This window comes from Lissotriton vulgaris, chromosome 2_1, assembly GCF_964263255.1.
Source record: "Lissotriton vulgaris chromosome 2_1, aLisVul1.2, whole genome shotgun sequence".
NCBI lineage: Eukaryota > Metazoa > Chordata > Amphibia > Caudata > Salamandridae > Lissotriton > Lissotriton vulgaris.
In genome coordinates this window covers 2133869531-2133891265 of record NC_141687.1, presented here as the reverse complement: position 1 = coordinate 2133891265, position 21735 = coordinate 2133869531, and the positions used below count along the sequence as shown (strand labels likewise).

General features: G+C 46.2%; 1 protein-coding gene across 1 annotated transcript in view; it reads right to left on the bottom strand.

Moving 5' to 3' along the window:
• Positions 1-21046, bottom strand: part of LOC147733821 (protein KTI12 homolog) — a 448752-nt gene extending 427706 nt beyond the window's left edge. The window contains exon 1 of the mRNA XM_086959025.1: positions 20818-21046. Coding sequence (XP_086815151.1) covers positions 20818-20968 — 151 coding nt within the window. The 5' untranslated portion in view covers positions 20969-21046. The remainder of the gene's footprint in view (positions 1-20817) is intronic.
• Between the last annotated feature and the right edge of the window lie 689 nt (positions 21047-21735).

Below are 21735 nucleotides of genomic sequence, written 5' to 3'. Positions count from 1 at the left end.
ATACTGTTTTGTATGTCAATTACCCTGGAGCCCCGGGGTGTCTTGGGTGACTGTTGGTAACCAGTACCTTTCTCTCTTGGAGTTCACGTTTCAGATTTAGTTGAATTTGTAATATATTCCTGTACTTAGAGCTGTGCGCCTGATCTTTAACTTGGTTGCCAAATTAGCTTGAGTACCTAACAGGATGCCCAATTTTCCACCTCCGGAAGTAAACCTTGTCTGCTCGCTGTTGCAACTTTTGCAAGACAAATTTAGAAAATGAACAACAAAATAGTCTTAAGCTTTGAAGCACCAATGGAAATATCGGAAATTCTCATGAATACTGCCCAGGACCCACTTAGTGCCACAAAATCTGAGCAATGGGTATGTTTTAGCCATGGAACTAGGATACTTGACATCTAATGTGAGTTTTGCAAATTGAATGTACTGGAAATAAACACAGTATTCTAATGCTGGGACAGAGTTCACAACATAGTGCCCTTGTCATAAGAATCAATGCCACCCCAGCTGTGCTCTATTGGATTAGTTCGAAACATAACATCAAGACACAGTTTTCAATCCCAGCCTACCATTTTGTCAATGATATGCTCCTGGATAATCATTTTTTTAAATGATTGGGAGTAATTGGCATCAATGTAAAAATTACTCCTAAGCGTGTTGTTAAAAATAGAAGTAAACTGATTAGTACCTAAGGGAGAAGAGTCTAGTCTAGTGGGTGGGGGTGGTGGAGCGGTAATTTCTTCTGGTAGTTTCTCAATGCAAAACCTTCATGCTACCTCTAATTTACCGCTCAAAAGGTGTTGGGCCCTTTGGCAAAGTAGAGAGGTGTGGCTCACTGGTTAGAGGCGGCAGACCCGAGTGCAGAGAACGGCCCGGGACCAGGGTTCGATTCCCGACGCGGCAGGGTCTTGGACCAGGGTCAGCGGACTGATAATTCTCGCATCGGTGCCCACTCCGACCGGGGAGCACACTCGGCAACTCTGGGCATTAGCTTGCCTCATCTCTACAACGGCCCCCACAGACGCCAGGGATGCCTGGTTTCACCCTGGAGATACCCAAAAAAGGGACCATCTCACAGGGAAAGCCAGGACGGGTTCCCCAGCAGTCTACAGCGCCGGGACACTCGGGTAGAGTAACTGTGCGCTATACAAGTATCCCACATTTACATTTACACCATGTATTACCTTCAGGAGACTTGAAATAAAGATGAACAGTCAAAAATGCAATTATTATTTAAGCCAATAAAGAGAGTTGTTGAGCATTTAAAGGGTTTTATTTTCTAGTCAAAAGTTAAATTTTCTCTGACCCTTTATTCATTAGTAAAATATCAATCAGGTTACAGAATTTGGAAAACAGGAAAAATAGCATTAATACAGAACTTATTACTGTCTGCATATAAACATTACATATAGGAATGTGGCGCAAAATGTCATTCAAAACTCTTAAAGAGTTTCTAAGAAAAATATAGTCTTGCAAGGCTAATCAAAAATCAAATAGTTTGCGAAAATCTCCCATTAAGAGAAATAAATGCATAAGTCAAAAAAATCTTTTCAGACCTAATTAATTAGTCAAAGCATAACTGAAAGTTTAGCATATAAATCTAAAAAACCTTTCTATCTGTTGCTGTTCTTCTGCATCGATCTGTGTCTAAAGAGCAAGCAGGGAGGGAGACAGCCCTTCCTTCACCAGACCTTAAAGGAATGTGGCCTGCAGAGCCAAGATATGACGTGGAAGCAAGAAACCTCCCCCTGACTCTCCTCGGACGCCCATGCACCCGTGACGATCTCGTACCTTACCCATAGGATGTCTGGCCTAATCTGTTCCTTCTCTCAAGAGCTCACACACCCCCCTAATGAGCCTAGAAGCCAGCTGAGCTGAGAAAGCCAGCCCCTCCTCCGGAGAGGTCAGAATTTATACACAAAATGTTGGCAGACTACACAAAATGTTTCAACTTCAGGAAAACCTGTACGTGATTGGTCAGTCATGATGGCATGAGTTCTCATTACCCTGACTCATTCTAAAAAACCTGACTTTACCAGTTTTAACAAAAGGAGCATACATGAATAATACATTTATAAACATTTGCAACATTTACTAGGGAAAATGTTTCTATAGTTTCCTTCCTTCCTGTCACAGTGCAGCAGGACGGATACTTTATCAAACTGGTACATTGGCACAATCACAAGAATGTACAGTTCAAGATGTCCTTGACTCCTTCCGCAGTTTGAGTCAAGCTGCCACAGTGTGCGCATGCTCTCTTCTCTTTCAAAGCAAGCCATAGCCTTGCTGGTTTCACAGGCAGCCATTTAATGGTAGGCCCCAAAATAAAACAAACACAAAGATAATATTAATTTCATGTAAATCGGCCCCTTATGTTTCCCAGCTCTATACTAATACCCCTTATAAATGTTTACCTAGCCAAGCTACTAGTGTAAAGCAGCTTTTCTATTATTTATGACAACATGCAAAATAAATGTGCAATGTGCAACAAAGTAAAAGAGGTGTTATTAACTGAAAATATTTATCAAAATATGCAACAAGTCAAAGTCTCTTAAGACAGAAATAGTGGATTTAGGGATGAGCTGGGAAGAGAGAAACATATTCTATTAATCTTCAAAGCTAAAAAGGCCACTTTTCTCTACATTGCAAAAACACATGTTAATTCAATTTAAATGCAGTCTGTCTGAAGCACAAAAATAAAACAATGCCTGACTGCAGATGAAATCTGCTCCATTAGGGGGCAAAATGTGAGACAAAGGCTGTCCCGCAATCAGGGCAGGTCCTTGGCATGGGCGAGTTAGGCTGCTACTGCCAGTACATTAGCCAAGCACGTAATCACATTTGGAAGCAGCGCTGATTAAGTGTAGGAAAGCAGGAACAAGAAAAATGGAACAAAGCCTAAACGCACTAAACATGTCTGCCAAAAACGATGCCTGGATTACATTTTGTACAGTTCTAAAGCCTGCAGCAAGGTCAGACCTATCTATGGTCTCTTTATTGGGAGGCGATGTGAGTTGGACCACTTTTGTAGATCATTACTGCCTGATGGGAGGAAGGGCACTGGCATCTCATGTAGTGGCTGGCTAGTTCTACAGCCGACTGTTGTGAGGAGGACGGAGAAAGGGTTTTGTCCCCTCCTTTGAGCACAGGGCCTTTGCCATGGTGAATATTCTCACTTTCTTTACAAAACATCTCTAGTTTCTTCCCTTTGTGTATTCCACAAGCTATGTGTTGTAAATATTATCCTTTCTTATTCACAGTTCTTATTAGCCCTTTCTTTATGTTCATCTCCAGCTGTTCTATCTAGAATCCACTAATGTTCTTATCTATGTCATCAAGGTTGTGGAATTCCAGATTGGTCAGTTGTAGTCTGGTCAGCTGGAGGGATGCAGCGTTTACTTCTACTCTTGTCAATTAAATCTATCTATTCATCTATAAGAAGTGTATCAAGACTATTATTTGTTTACAACATTTGGCGACGATTTTAAAAGTTCTGACCAGACAAAGAAAAAAGGAAAAAAGAAATATAAATTTTGGAGAAGAAGTAGACGGACGCTACATCGAGGGAAAGATAAAGAACCCACCGAGTTTTGCTGCATTTGTTGCTGAGCTGAGCAAAGGCAAGCTGACATTGGAGCGAAGAGTCAAAGGACGTGTCTCCGGTGTTTTTTGGCGAACAGCGGTGACGTCACATCGAGATCTCAGCTATCGATATCCAAGTTGGATCTAGGCGGCGACGTATAAACTCCGACCGCGGTAAGAAGAGCTCCAGTTGTTATTAATTAAAGCGTTGCTAGGAGATGATGTGTTCAACACGAGTCACTTCCAACAGCACGCGACTGACGCGCAAGCCTCTCCGCATTGATTCATGATTAGACTGCGTTCTCATCACGCAATTACGAAGCACGTAGTCGGCCATTTTAAAATAAATGGAAATACTTCATGTTGCTTGGGGGTTACCATAGCAACAGGAAAACAATAACAGAAGCAGCAACGCTAAAAACAGAAGTAGAAGTCATTTTTCAAAGGAAAAAATAAATAAAGTGTGCATTAACTTGGTGACACGCTCACCTGTGAGTATATACTTCATTTAAATATTTATTTGTCGTTTTCAAAACGGAGAGCGAAACTGAGGATAAATCGGTGATACACCCACCTCTGAATTTGGAAGTGTATTACACAAGGCGTTGAGCTCAAAGCACATCAGTGAAAGACTCACTTTGTAAATCAAAGCCTAGTCTTTATACCATGTTGATATATTTACTTACTCATTCATAACCTATAAAGTTAGATTATTAAAACTGGTAAGAGTATAGCAACAAGTGGCTAGAAAGATATATATATATATAAATTTAGTTGTCTATTTATAAATTTAGATACAATCTGTGCTGTAAACAAGATACTTATTCAGTGTCTTGGCTCAACAAGTTAATGTACCTCTTCCACCGCAATTTCTGAGTGAACCTGGTAATCCAGCAATTATTTGGGAAGACTGGATTGTAATGTTCGATAATTACATTGAAGCCTTAGATGGTCAGGAATTTTCAGAGAAAAGAAAGAAAGCATTACTATTAACTTCTCTTGGTAAAGAAGGGCAACGAGTATTTAAGTATCTTCCACAAGCCCTACAAACTGGAAGTGGATCAGATTTGGATGAATACAAGGAAGCAGTCTTAAGATTAGAAACAAGATTTGCAAAAGAGGAAAACATATTTATGAACAGGTTTAAATTTTATAAGAATAAACAAGGAAGTGAAGAGTCGATAGATGACTTTGTATCCCGCTTGCGGGAGTGGTCTGTAAAATGCAACTTTAGACAGATGGCAGACAAATTGATTCGTGATCAACTGATTGTACAGTGCAACAACAGGAAGATTCAGGAGAGACTGTGGGCTGCCAAAAATCCACCATTGAAATTGGCAATCGACTTGGCAAAAGTAGTAGAGGAGTCTACGAAATGTAGGAAGGAGGTACAGAAAAATAGTACACAACAGGAGATATCAGAAGTGTCCGAGAAGAATTGGAACGAGAGTTGTAATTGTGATGAGGGTGCAGTAGGTTTTGTGAAGCAAAGAGGGAATAGTTTTCAAAAGAAGACATTTACTGCAAGAGGACAAAACAAAATTTGTAACAGATGTGGTAGCAATGCTCATTCTGCTGAATTTAAATTTTGTTTTGCAAATAATAAGGAATGTTTGAAATGTGGGAAATTGGGGCATTTCACTAAAATGTGCAAAAGCAAGGTGAAAGGGAAAGTTGCGTACATAGAAGATGGCAATCTTGAAATCAAAAGAGAGGTGAATAAGATACTAGTGGTTGGTGAGGAAGAAATCAATGCTGTTATTGAAAAGAGAGAGAAGAGGCCAAAAGCGGAATTCAATATAGATGGTCACATAGTTACCCTCATGATGGACACGGGTTCGAAGTGGACTATTATTCCAGAATGTTTGTTCAAAAACATATGGGGAAGCAAACTATTATCTGAGAGTGACATAAATCCCACTGGTTATCAAGGGGAAAGCATAGAAGTTCTAGGTTATTTTGATAGCAATTTTTGCTTCAAACATTGTTCAACATATGGTAAAGTGTATATTTCAAAAGATGGTCCGGCAATTTTGGGGTGGATGCACCAATATGATTTAAACATCAGAGTGAATCCGAGGGCAGATGTTCAAGTCATGGTGGTGGAAGATCAAGACATAACTGAAATTCTGGAAAATGCTAAAAGTGTTTTCAAATAAGAATTAGGGGAATTGAAGGAGTATGTGCACAAGATTATTCTAAAAGAAAATTCTATACCCGTACAACACAAGGTCAGAAGAGTACCTTTAGTGATAAGGGAGGAGGTCAAGAAAGTCATTGAAAAAATCCTTCAGGGAGGCATAATCGAACTAGTTGAGTCTCCAGCTGGATTTTTCTGGTTGTAATTACGCAGAAGGCAGATAAAAATATAAGATTCTGTGTTGACCTCAGATCCCTGAATAAATGTGTAGTAGCGGATGTTTTTCCCCTGCCTAACATAGGTGAATTGGTTACGACTTTACAAGGTGCAAAATACCTCACAAAACTGGACTTAAAAAGTGCCTATCATCAGGTACATTTACATCAAGAGTCGAAACACTTAACAGCGTTTATTACCAGCGAGTGCACCTTCCAGTTCACTAGGTTACCTTTTGGTCTTATTTCTGTGGCCAGTGTATTTCAGAGGATGGTCACGGAAATATTTAAGGGGATCAAAAAAGCTATTTTCTTCCAAGATGACATACTTATTTTTGGGTGCAATATTGCTGAACACAATGAGACACTTGTATGTGTTTTGAATAGACTTCGAGAGGTAGGTTTGACACTACAGAAGGAAAAATGTTTGTTTTTAATTTAGGAGATAGAATATCTGAGTTATGGTATATCGGCTGAGGGCATCAAACTAAACAAGCACTGGCGTTGCCAATAGGTCTCACATTAGGAAAGTGTGGGCTATTGGTATTGTAAATGACAATTATTTTTTTAATATGTGTTGGCACTGAAAATATATAAATAGCATTGTTATTTACAAAGCCAATAGCTTACACTTTCCTATTGGCTATGGGAATGCTTGTTGTTAGCCTGCATTAGCATGCCAATCAGGGGTCTCTGGGGGTGGCGGGGCCGCGCGCCTGGATACGAGCCCTCTACCTGGGCACAGACAAAGCGCCTATTCTGCCCCTTGACCTTTCCCCCGGTCACCATGACGGTGCGATGCAGCACTGTAGAGCTGCGTTCTGTCAGAATGTCTGTGAGGGACCCAAGAGCAAACATTGGTCTGGAATTGAAACTGCACTAGGGTTATGCATATCTTTATGTTCTCCATTTATTTGCTACAACGACAGGTATCTGCACTTTCCTTTTGTCTGGCGCCTTTCTGCACTGAAATGACATCAGCGCTGTGTCTGGTGCTAGACAAAGCTAATTAATATATCATAACATAAATGACTAACATAGCATAACAAAATATAAAATAGCACAACATAACATACCGTAAATAAGATGTCAATAATTGTAACATAACATAAACTGCCACAGCACAACACAACATAACAAACATTCTATAATAGGCCACACCACAAAATAACATTACGCACCACAATGAAAACGAACATAACATTAATGGTGGAAGGCGCTACACGAGTGATGTCTTAACTCGGGGCTGCTTGGCAGTGAGAGCTCCGAGCAGGGATCTGCGAGGGGAACCGAAGATCGGGACCGGATTACGTGGCTTGTTCGACACATCGCTCATGAGATGTAAAACTCGAAGCGCCTCTTGCTAATGGGAAGCGTCTGCAGGGCCGGGGGGGAGGCAGCCAGGAACGCATTCATTGGGTCCCCGGGAAGCAAAACCCCGAGCAAAGTAATAAACCTGTCCCTTCCCTTCGCTGTTTGCAGTTGGAGGAATTTCACTGGGCGAGGGGGGGGGACGCTCGTCTAAACATTTCCAGATGGTGTCTGTACGTTTCGGCTTCCCAAGAGGAGGGCGAAGCCTGGTGACCCGGGGAGGAAAGTGGGGACTTATGAGCTGGAGGAGGGGGCACTGAGATGAGCGAGTGGAGGGTGGGGGGCACGCTCTGCAGGGTTGGGGGAAAGCGTGTGTGTGGTGGGGGGGCTTATTGACTGTAGTATTGAGCGTCTGGGGTGAGGGGGGGCATGGATTAAATGCAAGGTAGAATGATGTCGAGTGCGACCAGGAACGCCTAAATTGTGCTATTGCAACGTCACAGAGTGCATTTTCATGACACTTACAAGCCCGCCCCCAGATGACAATATCAAATTCCGATTTATTTTTATAATTTCTGAGTGGAATGGACAGTTCGGCGTTGTACATCTTGTGAACAATATGCAATAATTGGAGCTCTTACGAATGTAAGTTTCACGGTGCTTCGAGTCTGTTTCTAAGTGCTGTCTCCCAAGTGCAGGATGTCCAACGTGGGTCTCGGAGGTCCGCATCATGCCAGATTTTTACACTAGATAATTGTGCAAACAATGGCCATAAATTATATGTTCTAGAGTGAATGGTTAACACAGTGTGTCATGAACTCGTGGATCACAACATTCTATTACTGTGAGGTCCTCAGGCTGTGGATTACTTCAATCCATACCTGATGGATGACGCCTCCTTGGTGCCACAAATCAACCTTGGCATTCATGGACTTTCTCAGACTCCGTGCCAGGTTAACATAAAAAAGCAGCAGTGACCAAAAAAGTGCATTGTGCTGATGCAGCCATAAAAGCTGTTTATTTGTTTTCATTTTGGCTAGATGGATCTAGAGCTTGCACGTGTTAAGTATTTCTATTACATCACTTAATGTTTTCTGATGTTTTTGTGATCTGATTAAGAATGCTGGCGAACCTCTGGGATGCAAGGCAGTGAGGGTACCCAGCAGGAGCGCATAGCCAAGTTTCCCAATTTTAGAATCAAATACGATCTACGCCCATTTGAAAAACTTCTCAGGGGAGATCTTGCTTGTGCAAAACTATATTTAGAGCAACAAGTGAAAACAGGCATAGAACGCATAGGTTTCGGCTTCCCAAGCGGAGGGCGAAGCCTGGTGACCCGGGGAGGAAAGTGGGGACTTATGAGCTGGAGGAGGTGGCACTGAGATGAGCGAGTGGAGGGTGGGGGGCACGCTCTGCAGGGTTGGGGGAAAGCGTGTGCGTGGTGGGGGGGCTTATTGACTGTAGTATTGAGCGTCTGGGGTGAGGGGGGGCATGGTTTAAATGCAAGGTAGAATGATGTCGAGTGTGACCAGGAACGCCTAAATTGTGCTATTGCATTGTCACAGAGTGCATTTTTATGACACTTACAAGCCCGACCCCAGACGACAATATCAAATTCAGATTTATTTTATAATTTCTGAGTGGAATGGACAGTTCGGCGGTGTACATCTTGTGAACAATATGCAATAATTGGAGCTCTTACGAATGTAAGTTTCACGGTGCTTCGCGTCTGTTTCTAAGTGCTGTCTCCCAAGTGCAGGATGTCCAACTTGGGTCTCGGAGGGCCGCATCATGCCAGATTTTTACACTAGATAATTGTGCAAACAATGGCCATAAATTATATGTTCTAGAGTGAATGGTTAACACAGTGTGTCAGGACCCAGGCCCAGGTACTCTGCCGGATTTGCCTCATGACCGTTTGGTTTACACAAGTGACATGCTCCGGGCTCTTCACCCGGAAAAAAATCAGGAGTGTCATTACATCCACGTTGAAGGTAAACCCTATACCAACTGTGCACGCTGTAACCCAGTCGCTCAGATCTCGGGAAAGCCTGGACTACAGATGGGCCTTCTGAACTGCCGTTCCCTCCCCAAGCATGCACACGAAACCAACCTGCTGATACAAGACCAAGGCCTGGACGTACTGTTTCTCACAGAAACCTGGCTCTCTGCCAGCTCAGACTCTGACATTGTCAATGCCCTACCCCCAGGCTATCTTATTCAAACCCTGCATAGACCTAAAGGGAGAGGAGGGGGGCTGGCAATTGTCCATAGAGAACACCTTGTCTGTAGAACCAGCAATGCCAACATTGAAGATTGCGAAAGCTGCCATTTCGCTCTCCAAACTTCCCCGGCACACTCCCTTTCAGGATTGTTGATTTATCGCCCTCCGGGTACACCAGGGAAATTCATCAACGCTCTCACCGAGACGGTGTCATAACTAGCTTCTTCCGCCCCTAACTTCCTCCTTGTGGGCGACCTCAATCTCCACCTTACAGACCCCACAGATTCTATAGCATCTGACCTCCTGCATGACCTTATGTCATTTAACATACGGCTGGTCAATAACGGACCCACCCACGACAAGGGACACCTCTTGGATCCCGTCCTTACCAATATCGCAGACATTACTACTGGATCCCCCCTCCCTCTTCCATGGACAGATCACTTCCTAATCCCTATCTCCTGTCAGCTATCCATAGCACCGCTCCAACCCTCCAAAACCCGGGTTACCGACCGACTTTGGCACAAGCTTGTACCAGCTGTATGGGCCACTATTCTCTCAGATCTATACCTACCCTCTCCACTGATCCTGTCATTGCCGATGAACAGTTTAATTCCTGGGTCACATCCTCATTGGATCAACTCCTCCCCAAAACTACCACTCTCAAACACACCAAACGAGTAAACCCCGCTCCTTGGTACACTCCGGAGCTTAAGTCTCTGCGACAGGAATGCAAGAGAACGGAACGTTCCTGGAGGATGGATAAGTCTAAGGTAAAAAAGGACGCCTACCACACCGCATTACAAATTTATAAAACTGCCCTTCGCAAGACCAAAAGTTTATTCTTCCAAGAAAGAATAGAAATTTCCGCTTGCTCCAGCAAGGAATCTTTTACTATTTTAAAAGAACTCCTTAAGGTCTCAGACACTGGACCTAGAAACCCACCAGACTCCAAGGCAGATGAGGAAAAATGCTATAAACTAGCTAACTTCTTTAAGGAGAAGATCCAGAAAATCCTCGACTCTATCCCAACCACAAACTCGAGCGAGGAAAAAGAGATCAATAATATTCCTATCTCCCCATGTCTCACCTCTTGGGGACAAGTGACTGTCGAAGAGGTCGAAGGCACGCTTAATAACATCAAAAGCGGTTTCCCCAGGGACCCTGCGCCGCTACAAGAGAGTAGCACCCACGATCGTTCCCCCCCTCACCCATCTTATCAACGCCTCGCTGCAACAGGGAGTCGTCCCCTCTAGCTGGAAGGCGGCAGTCGTCAAGGCGCTACTAAAAAAACCATCCCTGGACCCTGTGGACCTGGCCAACTACAGGCCAATTTCTCTTCTCCCAGGAACTAGTAAGGTCGCCGAAAAGCTAGTGAATAGAAAACTTTCACAATTTTTGGAAACCAATAATCGGCTGAAAAGCTCGCAGACGGGATTCCGCCCAGGGCAGGGCACTGACATCGCCCTCCTTGTGGCAGTGGAGGAGGCCAGAGCACTTCTAGACGCGGGAGGATCAGTGGCAGTGATCCTCCTCGACCTCAGTGCGGCCTTCGACACCGTCAATCACCAACTCCTTATCCACCGACTCAGGAGTGTCGGTGTAGAAGGAACCGCACTGTCCTGGCTATCGTCCTTCTTGGATCATCGCTCCTTTCAGATCTGGGAGAATAACACCCGCTCCTCTGAAACACCCCTCCAATGTGGCGTGCCTCAGGGCTCTTCCCTGAGCCCCACATTATTCAATATCTACATGTCCCCATTGGAGGAGGTTGTCATCCCGTTCGGAGTGAGTATCGTCAGCTATGCTGACGACACACAACTAGTGGTGTCCCTATCTCACCCAAGCCAACAACCTGCGGACCTATATAACTGTCTGACGCAGATACAAGGATGGATGAACCGTTCATATTTGAAACTTAACGGTTCAAAGACTGACATTCTCCTCCTTGGTCAGAAGGGGCTCTCACTTTCACAGAACATCTGGCCACCCTGTCTAGGCTTGCCTCCAGACCCGAAACCCGAGGTTAAAATCCTTGGTGTGTGGCTCGAAAAAGATCTATCGTTCACAACACAAGCAAAAAAAGTAGCCGGGACGTGCTTTGGGCGCCTCAAATCGATTCGAAAGATCTTGCCCCTACTTCCTCCCACCTCTCAAAAACTGTTGATCCAAGGCCTGATACTATCTAGGCTCGACTACAGTAACTCCATCTATCTAGGCGCTCCTGAGGCAACCTTGAACAAACTACAAAGGATCCAAAACGCAGCTGCCCGGATCCTCACCAACACTCCTGCCAGAGCCTCGGCCAAACCAGCCTTGAAGTTTCTCCATTGGCTCCCCGGTAAGAGAACGAGTGAAGTTCAAAGCCCTCTGCCTGGCTCACAGATTGCTTCAAAACAAAGGCCCCCCAAGCTTTAGAAAATTCATCAAACCATATACAGCCCCAAGATCCCTTCGATCCGACCAGGAACATCTCATCATCATTCCCAGAGTCAATAAGGCACGCACAGGTGGAAGGCGCTTCTCGGTCCACACCGCACGCCTCTGGAACGCCTTACCCCGCGACCTCAGAACAGAACCTAACTATCTACGATTCAGAAAGCGGCTGAAAACCCACCTCTTCCCTTAAATCCTAACTTAACCTTAACCTACCTAACTAACCTATCCGTACAACTGCGGGTCAGTAGGGGCCCTTGCCCCTACTGACCCGCAGTTGTACGGATCTTAGCGCTGGGATACTCATGGGTGACTACGTGCTTTATAAAAAAAATTAATAATAATAATAATAATTCGTCAAAAGAGGAAAGAGATAGGAGAAAGAATGAAATAAAAATAGAGCAGGATTGTGTGCCTGAAATGAAGGAGGAAGTGCATGTTACGTTGCAAGCACTGCTTGTGCGCGTGAGGCACTGCACCACCGATCGCATGTGTTCAATGTGGAAAGATGAGAAATCTCAAAAGTATGCATAAGGGGAGAAGAGCGCCGAAAAGACAAACAACGAGAGGGTCGACGGAAGAGGAAAGAATGGACACGAAAATCAGTCAGAAAGGGGGCGATTGAAAGACTTAAAGAAGGGAGCGGAAGAGGGGAAGTGAAGCAGAAGAAGAGCTCAGGAGGGAGAGATGGCGTGAGAAGAGAGGGAGAGATGGAGAGAGGGGCAGGATAAAGGCAAAGCCCGGGACTAAAACTAGGAATGAAATAGCTTAGGAAGAATGGCGGGAGGAAGCATAGCCAAAAGAGAAAAGAAAAAGAAAAAGACGGGCGCCGAGAAACAAGGTGGAGGAAGAGAATCAAGGGAAGCAGCGGGCAGGTGGCAAACATGAGCCATCAGGGGCGATGCAGATGCTAAAGAGATGGAGGGCATAGAGTCAAAAGAGGAAAGAGATAGGAGAAAGAATGAAATAAAAATAGAGCATGATTGTGTGCCTGAAATGAAGGAGGAAGTGCATGTTACGTTGCAAGCACTGCTTGAGCGCGTGAGGCGCTACACCGCCGATCATGAAAAATGTGTGCGTAACAGACACTATAAAGAACAGCACATGACAGGACAGTTAGCAAGTTCGGTTACAAAAACTGAGAGGGAAAAGGGCACGTACTAAAAAGCAGAGACATATAGACAGACGGACGGAGGTGCGGAAATGTTAACAATGGGATAAGACTGGTAGGAGATGAAAGGCAAGAACAAAAAATGTGAACAAATGCGTGCGCCGGGAAACTGAGCCATGAATAATTAGGGGAGGAGAAGCCGCACAGCACACGCTGGGAGAAGCCCTTTGACGTGCAGCCGTGAAAAAATGCAATTAGAAGGGAGGGAGGGAGGCTGATGCGCGTGCTTGTTTGGTCACGTGATTCACGTGAACTTAAAGAAAACCGCACGAACGAAACCCTTGGTTTCACGAGCATTTTGAGGACATGAATTCTCGCTCCGCTCAATGCGCTTGCGCGCATTGATAGGTCGCGAGACCTAAAAAGAACCTATTAGAAGCAATTGAGTTAGCTTCTTGTCCATCAGATAAAGACCAATTGAGATCCTTTATGGGTCTCATTGAATTTTATGCAAAGTTTGTAAAGAATTTTTCTGAGAAGACAGCAGTTTTAAGGAGTCTATTGAAAAAGGGAGTGAAATTTGTCTGGGAAGAAGAGCATATGGTTTGCTTCAAGAACATTAAAAAAAGAACTGTGTGAAGCCAAAGTCTTAACACCGTTTTACATAAAGCTGCCATCAAGCTTGATGCGAGCAACATAGGAATAGGTGCCGTTCTGTTACAAAGACACTGTGATGGAGATAAGACCATCGCTTTTGCCTCTAGACCTTTGTCATCATCAGAAAGAATTATTCAGTAATAGAGAAAGAAGCCCTGGTGGCCGCATGGGGCACGCAGTATTTCAGAACCTATTTATGGGGCACTAGATTCAGAATCTACACAAATCATAAACCTTTAGTTAATATTCTGGCTCCAGGTGGTGCAGGTAAAGGTTCGCCAATATTGTCAAGTCTAGCTCCGAGACTCCAGGAATACCAATTTGAAATGTTTTATATTCCAGGATTGAGAAATATGCAAGCAGATTGTCTGTCAAGACTTCCAGTTTCAGGAGGTATTGTTTGTCTGGAAGAGAAGGAGGAAGAAGTAGCTGTTGCTTATATTCAAGATATTTTGTCTGTTGGTGAAGGTTCATTTACAAAGGAAGAATGGTCTTCTGCTATGAAAGATGATTCTGTTCTTTCTAAAGTGATAGATCTACTGAAAAATGGCGCGACTAGAGAAAGTTGTGTCTTACCACCAGTGCGACCTTACTTAAAAGTTATTGAAGAGTTGTCTGTAGTTAATGAGGAAATTCTGATGAGGGGTGATAAATTCATTCCACCATTTTCTCTAAGATCAAGGATATTGAAGTCAGCACATGAGGGACATTTGGGGCAAACATTGACACAAAGAAGAGTTAAAAGTGATTTTTAGTGGCCTGCCATTGATTCTGAGACAGCATTGTGGGTAGAAAAGTGTATGAGCTGTAAGGAAGTTGAAAAAAGATTGAAGGTAGGTTCCACACAAGAAATGAGTGACTTTGTTTCTGCAGACAAACCTTGGCATTGTGTATGTTTTGATTTCATAGGTCCCATGGATGTGCTTCCTATTAATAGTCTCTTTGCCATTGTCTTGATTGGTGTATATTCAAAGTTGTTAACAGTAAAGTTTGTTAGGGATAACACCACTGAATCCACAATAGGATTTCTTAAAAATATGTTTTATGAGGAAGGAGTTCCGTCTGTTATCATAACAGATAATGGAACATAACTGATTCCAAGAAGATGCAAGATTTTTTGTCAGGATGTGGCATTAAGCATCACCGTACGTCACTGTATAATCTACAAGGGAATGGCCTTTGTGAGAGGGCTAATAGGGTCATTAAAGGGATTTTACAGATGTCTATTTCCACAGGATGTTTTTCTGATGTGTCTGTGCAAGAGATGGTTTGGGCGTACAGAACCACCACTCACAATGTAGATAAAAAGTCTCCATTTGAGATTATGCGAGGAAGAAGACCTGGAACTAAGCTAGTTCCTTCTTTGCTAAAGAATTGTAATGGGGAAGTTTTGAATGATAAGAAAAAAAATATGTACTGTGTCCCAATATCAGTAGGAGATATGGTTAAGGTTAAGCCAGGCAGGATTACAAAGGGACTTTCTAAATACAGAGGACTGTTCTTAGTGGAACAGGTTCATCTACACTATGTGGTGTTAAAGAATGGCGAGAAATGGAATTATAGAAGGATTGCTATATATCGAAAGGGAAATTCAAAGTGCGTTGATAAATGTGGAAGTGCTCTGTTCAATAGAAGTCGCAGTTCTTCCATGGGGGAGTTTGGGCGCCGCCCCCCCTGCTTTCTCGCCGTGCGAGAAGGCAGAAACAAATGGTAGTGTAGTTATTGCCGTTAATATAACTACCATTGTTTCTGCCTTCTCGCACGCCTGAGGCAGCCCAAACAGACAGTATTAACAACAGTGGGAAAGCCACTCCCCCAAGCCACTCCCCCCTGCCCTCGAGTAACGCACCCAGTCCCTGACTCTCTGTATGCTGCAGCAGCAGCATACAGAGAGAAAATGACGTAGCCTGGGGCAGCCGGCCGCACCAATCAACCTGATGACGTGCTGCCTGCAGGACTTGAACCAGGACAGCAGGAGTCGGGACGGAGTTTACTATTTTTATTTTATTTTAAATATATTTGTTGTTGTTGTATTATGTTGTTGTTTCCAAACCCCTCCCGCCACCCCCCTCATCCCCTCAAGTGCAACCCCATTTCCAACCCCCCCGCCGGTAACGCCGGCCACGACTGCATGTATTGTCTATTTGCCTTATTTTTTGTCAATTCTTTGCCCACTTGATATTTGTAACAGAATTTTGCCTTTGGCAGATTTATTGACAATTATTTTCATCTTCTATCAAGAAGAGCCACAAGATTGAAAACGCTTCGTTTGGTTTTCCTTGAGGGTGGCTGGAGGGGAAAGCTGGGCGGGAGATAGTGTGGATGAGGGGGGAAAAGTTTCTGTGAACCATACGGAAAGGGGAGGGCACTCCACCTCTACGGCTGCCGGGTTGAACAGGGTTCGGCATTGTGAGGAGGGGCCCAGACTTCCGCCATAGCTGCTGCGCAACAGACCTGAGGTGAATGGGGAACCTGTAGATGGCTTGCAGCATGCGGGAAAGAGGGGATGTTACAGGGCAGCGTTGGTGTTCACTGGCATAGCTGCGTGCTGAGCCCAGTACCACTAGACATATTGTCAGGTATTGAGTGCCCGCAATTCTTTAATTTTAGTATGACAGTAATTTTTCGCCCCACTACTTTCAAATGTCACCAGCCGCGACTGTTCAATAGTGGTTACATGTTGTCCACTCAAGATGATCTCACCAATCGAGGTTTCATTAGATGTAGGAGATAGGAAGGTTATGGAGATGCTTCACACCAACTGAGTAGTCTTGTTTCCCTTTTTATGACGTCCCCAGAGCGACCGCGCAGCGGACGCGCGCAGCGGGAGCGCCGATTGAGCGCCGAAGGCGCGCCAAAGGTAAGCCCGTCTGCGCCCATCCGCGCCTGGACCGCGCCCAGTGCCAGGACCCCTGGCCCCCGCAGACCCCAGCCCACCCGCCGGACGTACGACGCCGCCACCCTCAACATCGGACGAATCCCGGGATGCTACCGAGCCACCCGGAGACGAACCCACGGACCCTTCAGCTGCCACGCCTGCAAGTTCACCTGCATCCGGACCTGCCCCGCACCAGCACCCGCCAAGCCAAACACCAGCAGCAACCACCTCAAGTGCATCCTACTCAACACCCGCTCCGTCCACAGACACGCCATCGAACTCTGGAACCTCCTCGACACCACAGCTCCTGACGTCGCCTTCCTCACGGAAACCTGGATGAACGACTCCTCAGCGCCCGACATCGCCATCGCCATCCCAGAGGGCTACAAGATCACCCGAAGAGACCACAGCAACCAGACTGGAGGAGGCATCGCCATCATCTACAGAGACACCATCCGCATCGCGACCAACACCGACGACACCCTGACAACCGCCGAACACCTGCACTTCCAGATCCACACGGACCCCAAAACCACCCTCAGAGGCACCCTCATCTACCGACCCCCGGGACCACGCACACAATTCAGCGAAGACATCGCCGACTTCATCAGCCCGCACGCCCTCCCCTCCGCTGACTTCATCCTCCTGGGGGACATCAACTTCCACCTGGAGAACAACAACGACCGCAACACCACCACCCTGCTTGACAACCTCGTCATCCTCGGACTCAAGCAGCTGGTGACCACCCCCACCCACCTCGCCGGACACACACTCGAAGCTGTCTTCTCATCCAGCAAGGACATCGTCTTCAGCCACGTCACCGGACTCCACTGGACGGACCACAGCTGCGTCCACTTCACCTTCAGAAGATCCACGATCCACCACCACCAGCAACAGGTTGCTCGAAGAAACTGGAACAAGATCACAGCAGACCAGCTCGCCGCTTCCCTGAGCCAGCACCCTCCCGCCAGCTCAGCGAACCCCAGCCAGGCCGCCAACAACCTCACGAAGTGGATCAGCAACTGCGCAGACGACCTCGCCCCACTGAGGACCCCGCCTAGCAGACCCGGCAGCAAGAAGGCCCCATGGTTCACCGACGAACTCAAGAGCTCCAAGAAGAACTGCCGAGCCCTTGAGAAAGCCTGGAGAAGGGAGCCAACACCGGACAACATGACCACCCTCAAGCTCGCCACCCGGAAGCACCATCAACTGATCCGCGCCACCAAGAAAACAGCATTCAAGGACCGGCTGGACAACAACGCACACAACTGCAAGGAACTCTTCAACATCGTGAAAGAGCTCTCCAACCCCAACGCCGGAATCAACGACATCACCCCGTCGCAAGACCTCTGCAACTCCCTCGCCTCCTACTTTCACAACAAGATCGGTGACATACACAACAGCTTCAGCCCACAAACAACGCTCCCCACGACCGCACCAACGCCCCCTACCACCACCCTCAGCGCCTGGACCCAGATCAACACAGAAGACACCATCTGCACGATGAACTCTATCCACTCCGGATCTCCGACCGACCCCTGCCCTCACCACATCTTCAACAAGGCCGACGCTGTCATCGCACCCCACCTGCGGGACATCATCAACACCTCCTTCGACACCGCCACCTTCCCTGAGAGCTGGAAGCACGCCGAACTCAGCGCTCTACTAAAGAAACCAACAGCGGACCCCACCGAACTCAAGAATTACCGCCCCATCTCGCTCCTCCCGTTTCCAGCCAAAGTCATCGAGAAGACCGTCAACAAGCAGCTGGCTGCCTTCCTCGAGACGAATGGATCCCTCGACCCCTCACAGTCTGGCTTCCGAGCCAACCACAGCACCGAGACCGCCCTCATCGCTGCCACCGATGACATCCGAGCCCTGCTGGACAACGGTGAAACAGCGGCCCTCATCCTCCTAGACCTCTCCGCGGCGTTCGACACTGTTTGCCACCGCACCCTAGTGCAGCGCCTCAGCAACATCGGAATCCAGGAAAAGGCCCTGGAGTGGATCATCTCCTTCCTCGCTGGAAGGACACAGAGAGTACGCCTACCACCGTTCAGATCTGCAGCCACGGAAGTCATCTGCGGCGTTCCTCAGGGCTCCTCACTCAGCCCCACCCTCTTCAACGTCTACATGAGCCCCCTTGCGGCCATCGCACGCCAACACAACCTCAACATCATCTCCTACGCCGACGACACCCAGCTGATCCTCTCCCTGACCAACGACCCCGCCGCCGCCAGAACCAACCTCCACGAAGGGATGAAAGACGTAGCCGAGTGGATGACGACCAGCCGCCTGAAGCTGAACTCAGACAAGACGGAAGTTCTCATTCTGGGCTCCTCACCCTCCGCCTGGGACGACTCCTGGTGGCCCCCTGCCCTGGGCACCGCACCCAAACCGACAGACCACGCACGCAACCTGGGCTTCATCCTGGACTCCTCCCTCTCCATGACCAGACAAGTCAACGCCGTCTCCGCGTCCTGTTTCAACATCCTGCGCATGCTACGGAAGATCTTCCGGTGGATCCCCACCGAGACCAGGAAGACGGTCACCCAGTCCCTCGTCACCAGCCGACTGGACTACGGCAACGCCCTCTACACCGGAACCACCGCCAAGCTCCAGAAGAGACACCAGCGGATCCAGAACGCCTCAGCCAGACTCATCCTCGACATCCCCCGACGCAGCCACATCCCCGGACATCTGAGAGACCTGCACTGGCTCCCCGTCAACAAGAGAATCACCTTCCGTCTCCTCACCCACGCACACAAAGCCCTACACGGCCAAGGCCCGAGCTACCTCAACAACCGCCTCAACTTCTACGCTCCCAAACGCCACCTCCGATCGACCAACCATGCCCTCGCCGCCGTCCCCCGCATCCGAAGAGCGACAACAGGAGGAAGGTCCTTCTCCTACCTGGCCGCCAAGACCTGGAACACCCTCCCGACCGACCTTCGCCTGACCCAAGACCACCTCTCCTTCAGGAAGAAGCTCAAGACCTGGCTGTTCGAGCAGTAGCAGCATCCCCCCTCCCCCCTCCCCCCCCCCCCCCCCAAGCGCCTTGAGACCCTCCAGGTGTGTAGGGCGCTCTATAAATGCCTTGATTGATTGATTGACATACTGACCTACAGGGGAATGATTCATCAGTTTCTAACAATGCTAGGAGTTTAAGGTCACGCCAACCTCTTGTTTATTTGAATGACTATTTGTGTTAAGCAATGTATTCTATTTCTATTCCACATTTATTCATGAAAGCAATATACTTTATTTCAATGTAAAATTCATTTACTCCAAGGGAAGGAGACGTGTTGTAAATATTATCCTTTGTTATTCACAGTTCTTATTAGCCCTTTCTTTATGTTCATCTCCAGCTGTTCTATCTAGAATCCACTAATGTTCTTATCTATGTCATCAAGGTTGTGAGATTCCAGATTGGTCCGTTGTAGTCTGTTCAGCTGGAGGGATGTAGCGTTAACTCCTACTCTTGTCAATTAAATCTATCTATTCATCTATAAGAAGTGTATCAAGACTATTATTTGTTTACAGCACTATGTCCTCTACTTGTGGCACAAAGGGGTGACACGTAGCGCGAATGTTTATTTCAATTGTTAATGCACCTACTTCCTTATCAATAGGCAGTTCCATTCAGTATTACAGTTGAAACTGACTTATTTTGTTTATGGTGTAGACGTGAGTTGTATCTCGTTCCTGCAACGGCGTGTATACGTTTATTAGTTGGTTTAAGGTTCAGTTTCCCCAAAAATAATGACTACTCTAAGAAAGCTTTAAGGGTAGAGTCAATCGACAGTGCCATTCATTGGGTGGGCCAGACCGGTGCTATTAATTAAAATGTTACGTGCGGCACTTTGTTGTGTTTTTGTCAGTTTGTATCTAAAAAATGTTTTTACACTAATCGGTTTACGTTTGTGCTGATAACTTGCAGTGGTACTCGGTCCTTGACTCGCCCGCAATGCCTCAGTGAGGGCAGATACGCAGAGGGACACGCCTGCAGGACGACCATGCAAAATGTGCGGCACTTGACCATTCCAATACCTCATCATTACTGCCAAGGAATACTCACAGAAAGCAGCAGAATTATAAGCCTAAAAGGCAGCCTGTACTTAAGCAAAGTTAAAAGCGCCATTTGTCGCCCGTAAATCAACCAGAGAATGGACTGTCACAGTCGCTGTGGGTGGGTGAGCGCTAAAGTAACTGCCCCAAAGAATTACAGAGTGTGTGTTCAATTACAGTACCAAGCCTCGTTACCTGCATACACGGCGTTTCTGTCCACTCCTAATGATTCGTCTCCCACTACCTGCACCTTCCGTGAGCCCGCTTGAGAAAGCTGTTCCTGCAACTCCCGCACACGCCGGCTTTTCCCACTGCAGGGGAATCCACACAGCACTACCAGCGGCATGGTGTCCTTACCGTCTGACCAGAGCGCACGCGCAGCAAATGTTATCACCCGGAAGCATAACAAGTATGTGTGACGGTATCGCTCATCTGCATCCTTGCAGAGGGATGTGCTGACTCTACCTCTCGCGGCTTCTTAACGGCTCTTCGTAAACTCCCCTGGACTCGGAAGTTAAATTAATCTACGTTACGTTATCTTCACAGCAGTTAAAAGGAATAGGGTAAAACCTTAAATATTTCGTCTCTCTTGAAACTTGCGAGCAGAAACTTTACTTTACGATTTTTTAAAGGCTTCAAGGGCCCGGTATGGTCTGAACGATGCCGCCTGGTTTTCACCCATTCTTATGATAGTTTTGGATTCCGATGAAGATTTATTTATTTATTTATGCATTTATATATAGCGCAAACTTTACCCAGAGGCGTCTAAGCGAAGTAAATTTCATAAGGGATGAGTGTAGCATGGAAGTAGGTGAAACTACGTATAGGTACTTGTAGGGAAATTTGTAACTTACATATTAACAAGTTATAGATGCAGTCAGGATTATAACTAGGGCTACCGGTTTTATGGTATTTATTTTTTTGCCATTTCCGTCTGTATTTATCCATATTTATTTTTGGGGCATTTTGTCTGTATTTATCCACATTTATTTTTGAGGCAAGCAGAAGGCAATGCTGCAGCTAGTATTTTTCCATATTTATTTAAATTGACAATGCACACATGCATTCGGTTGTTATTGGTCAACACAATAGATTCATCGGAAAACTTGGCCA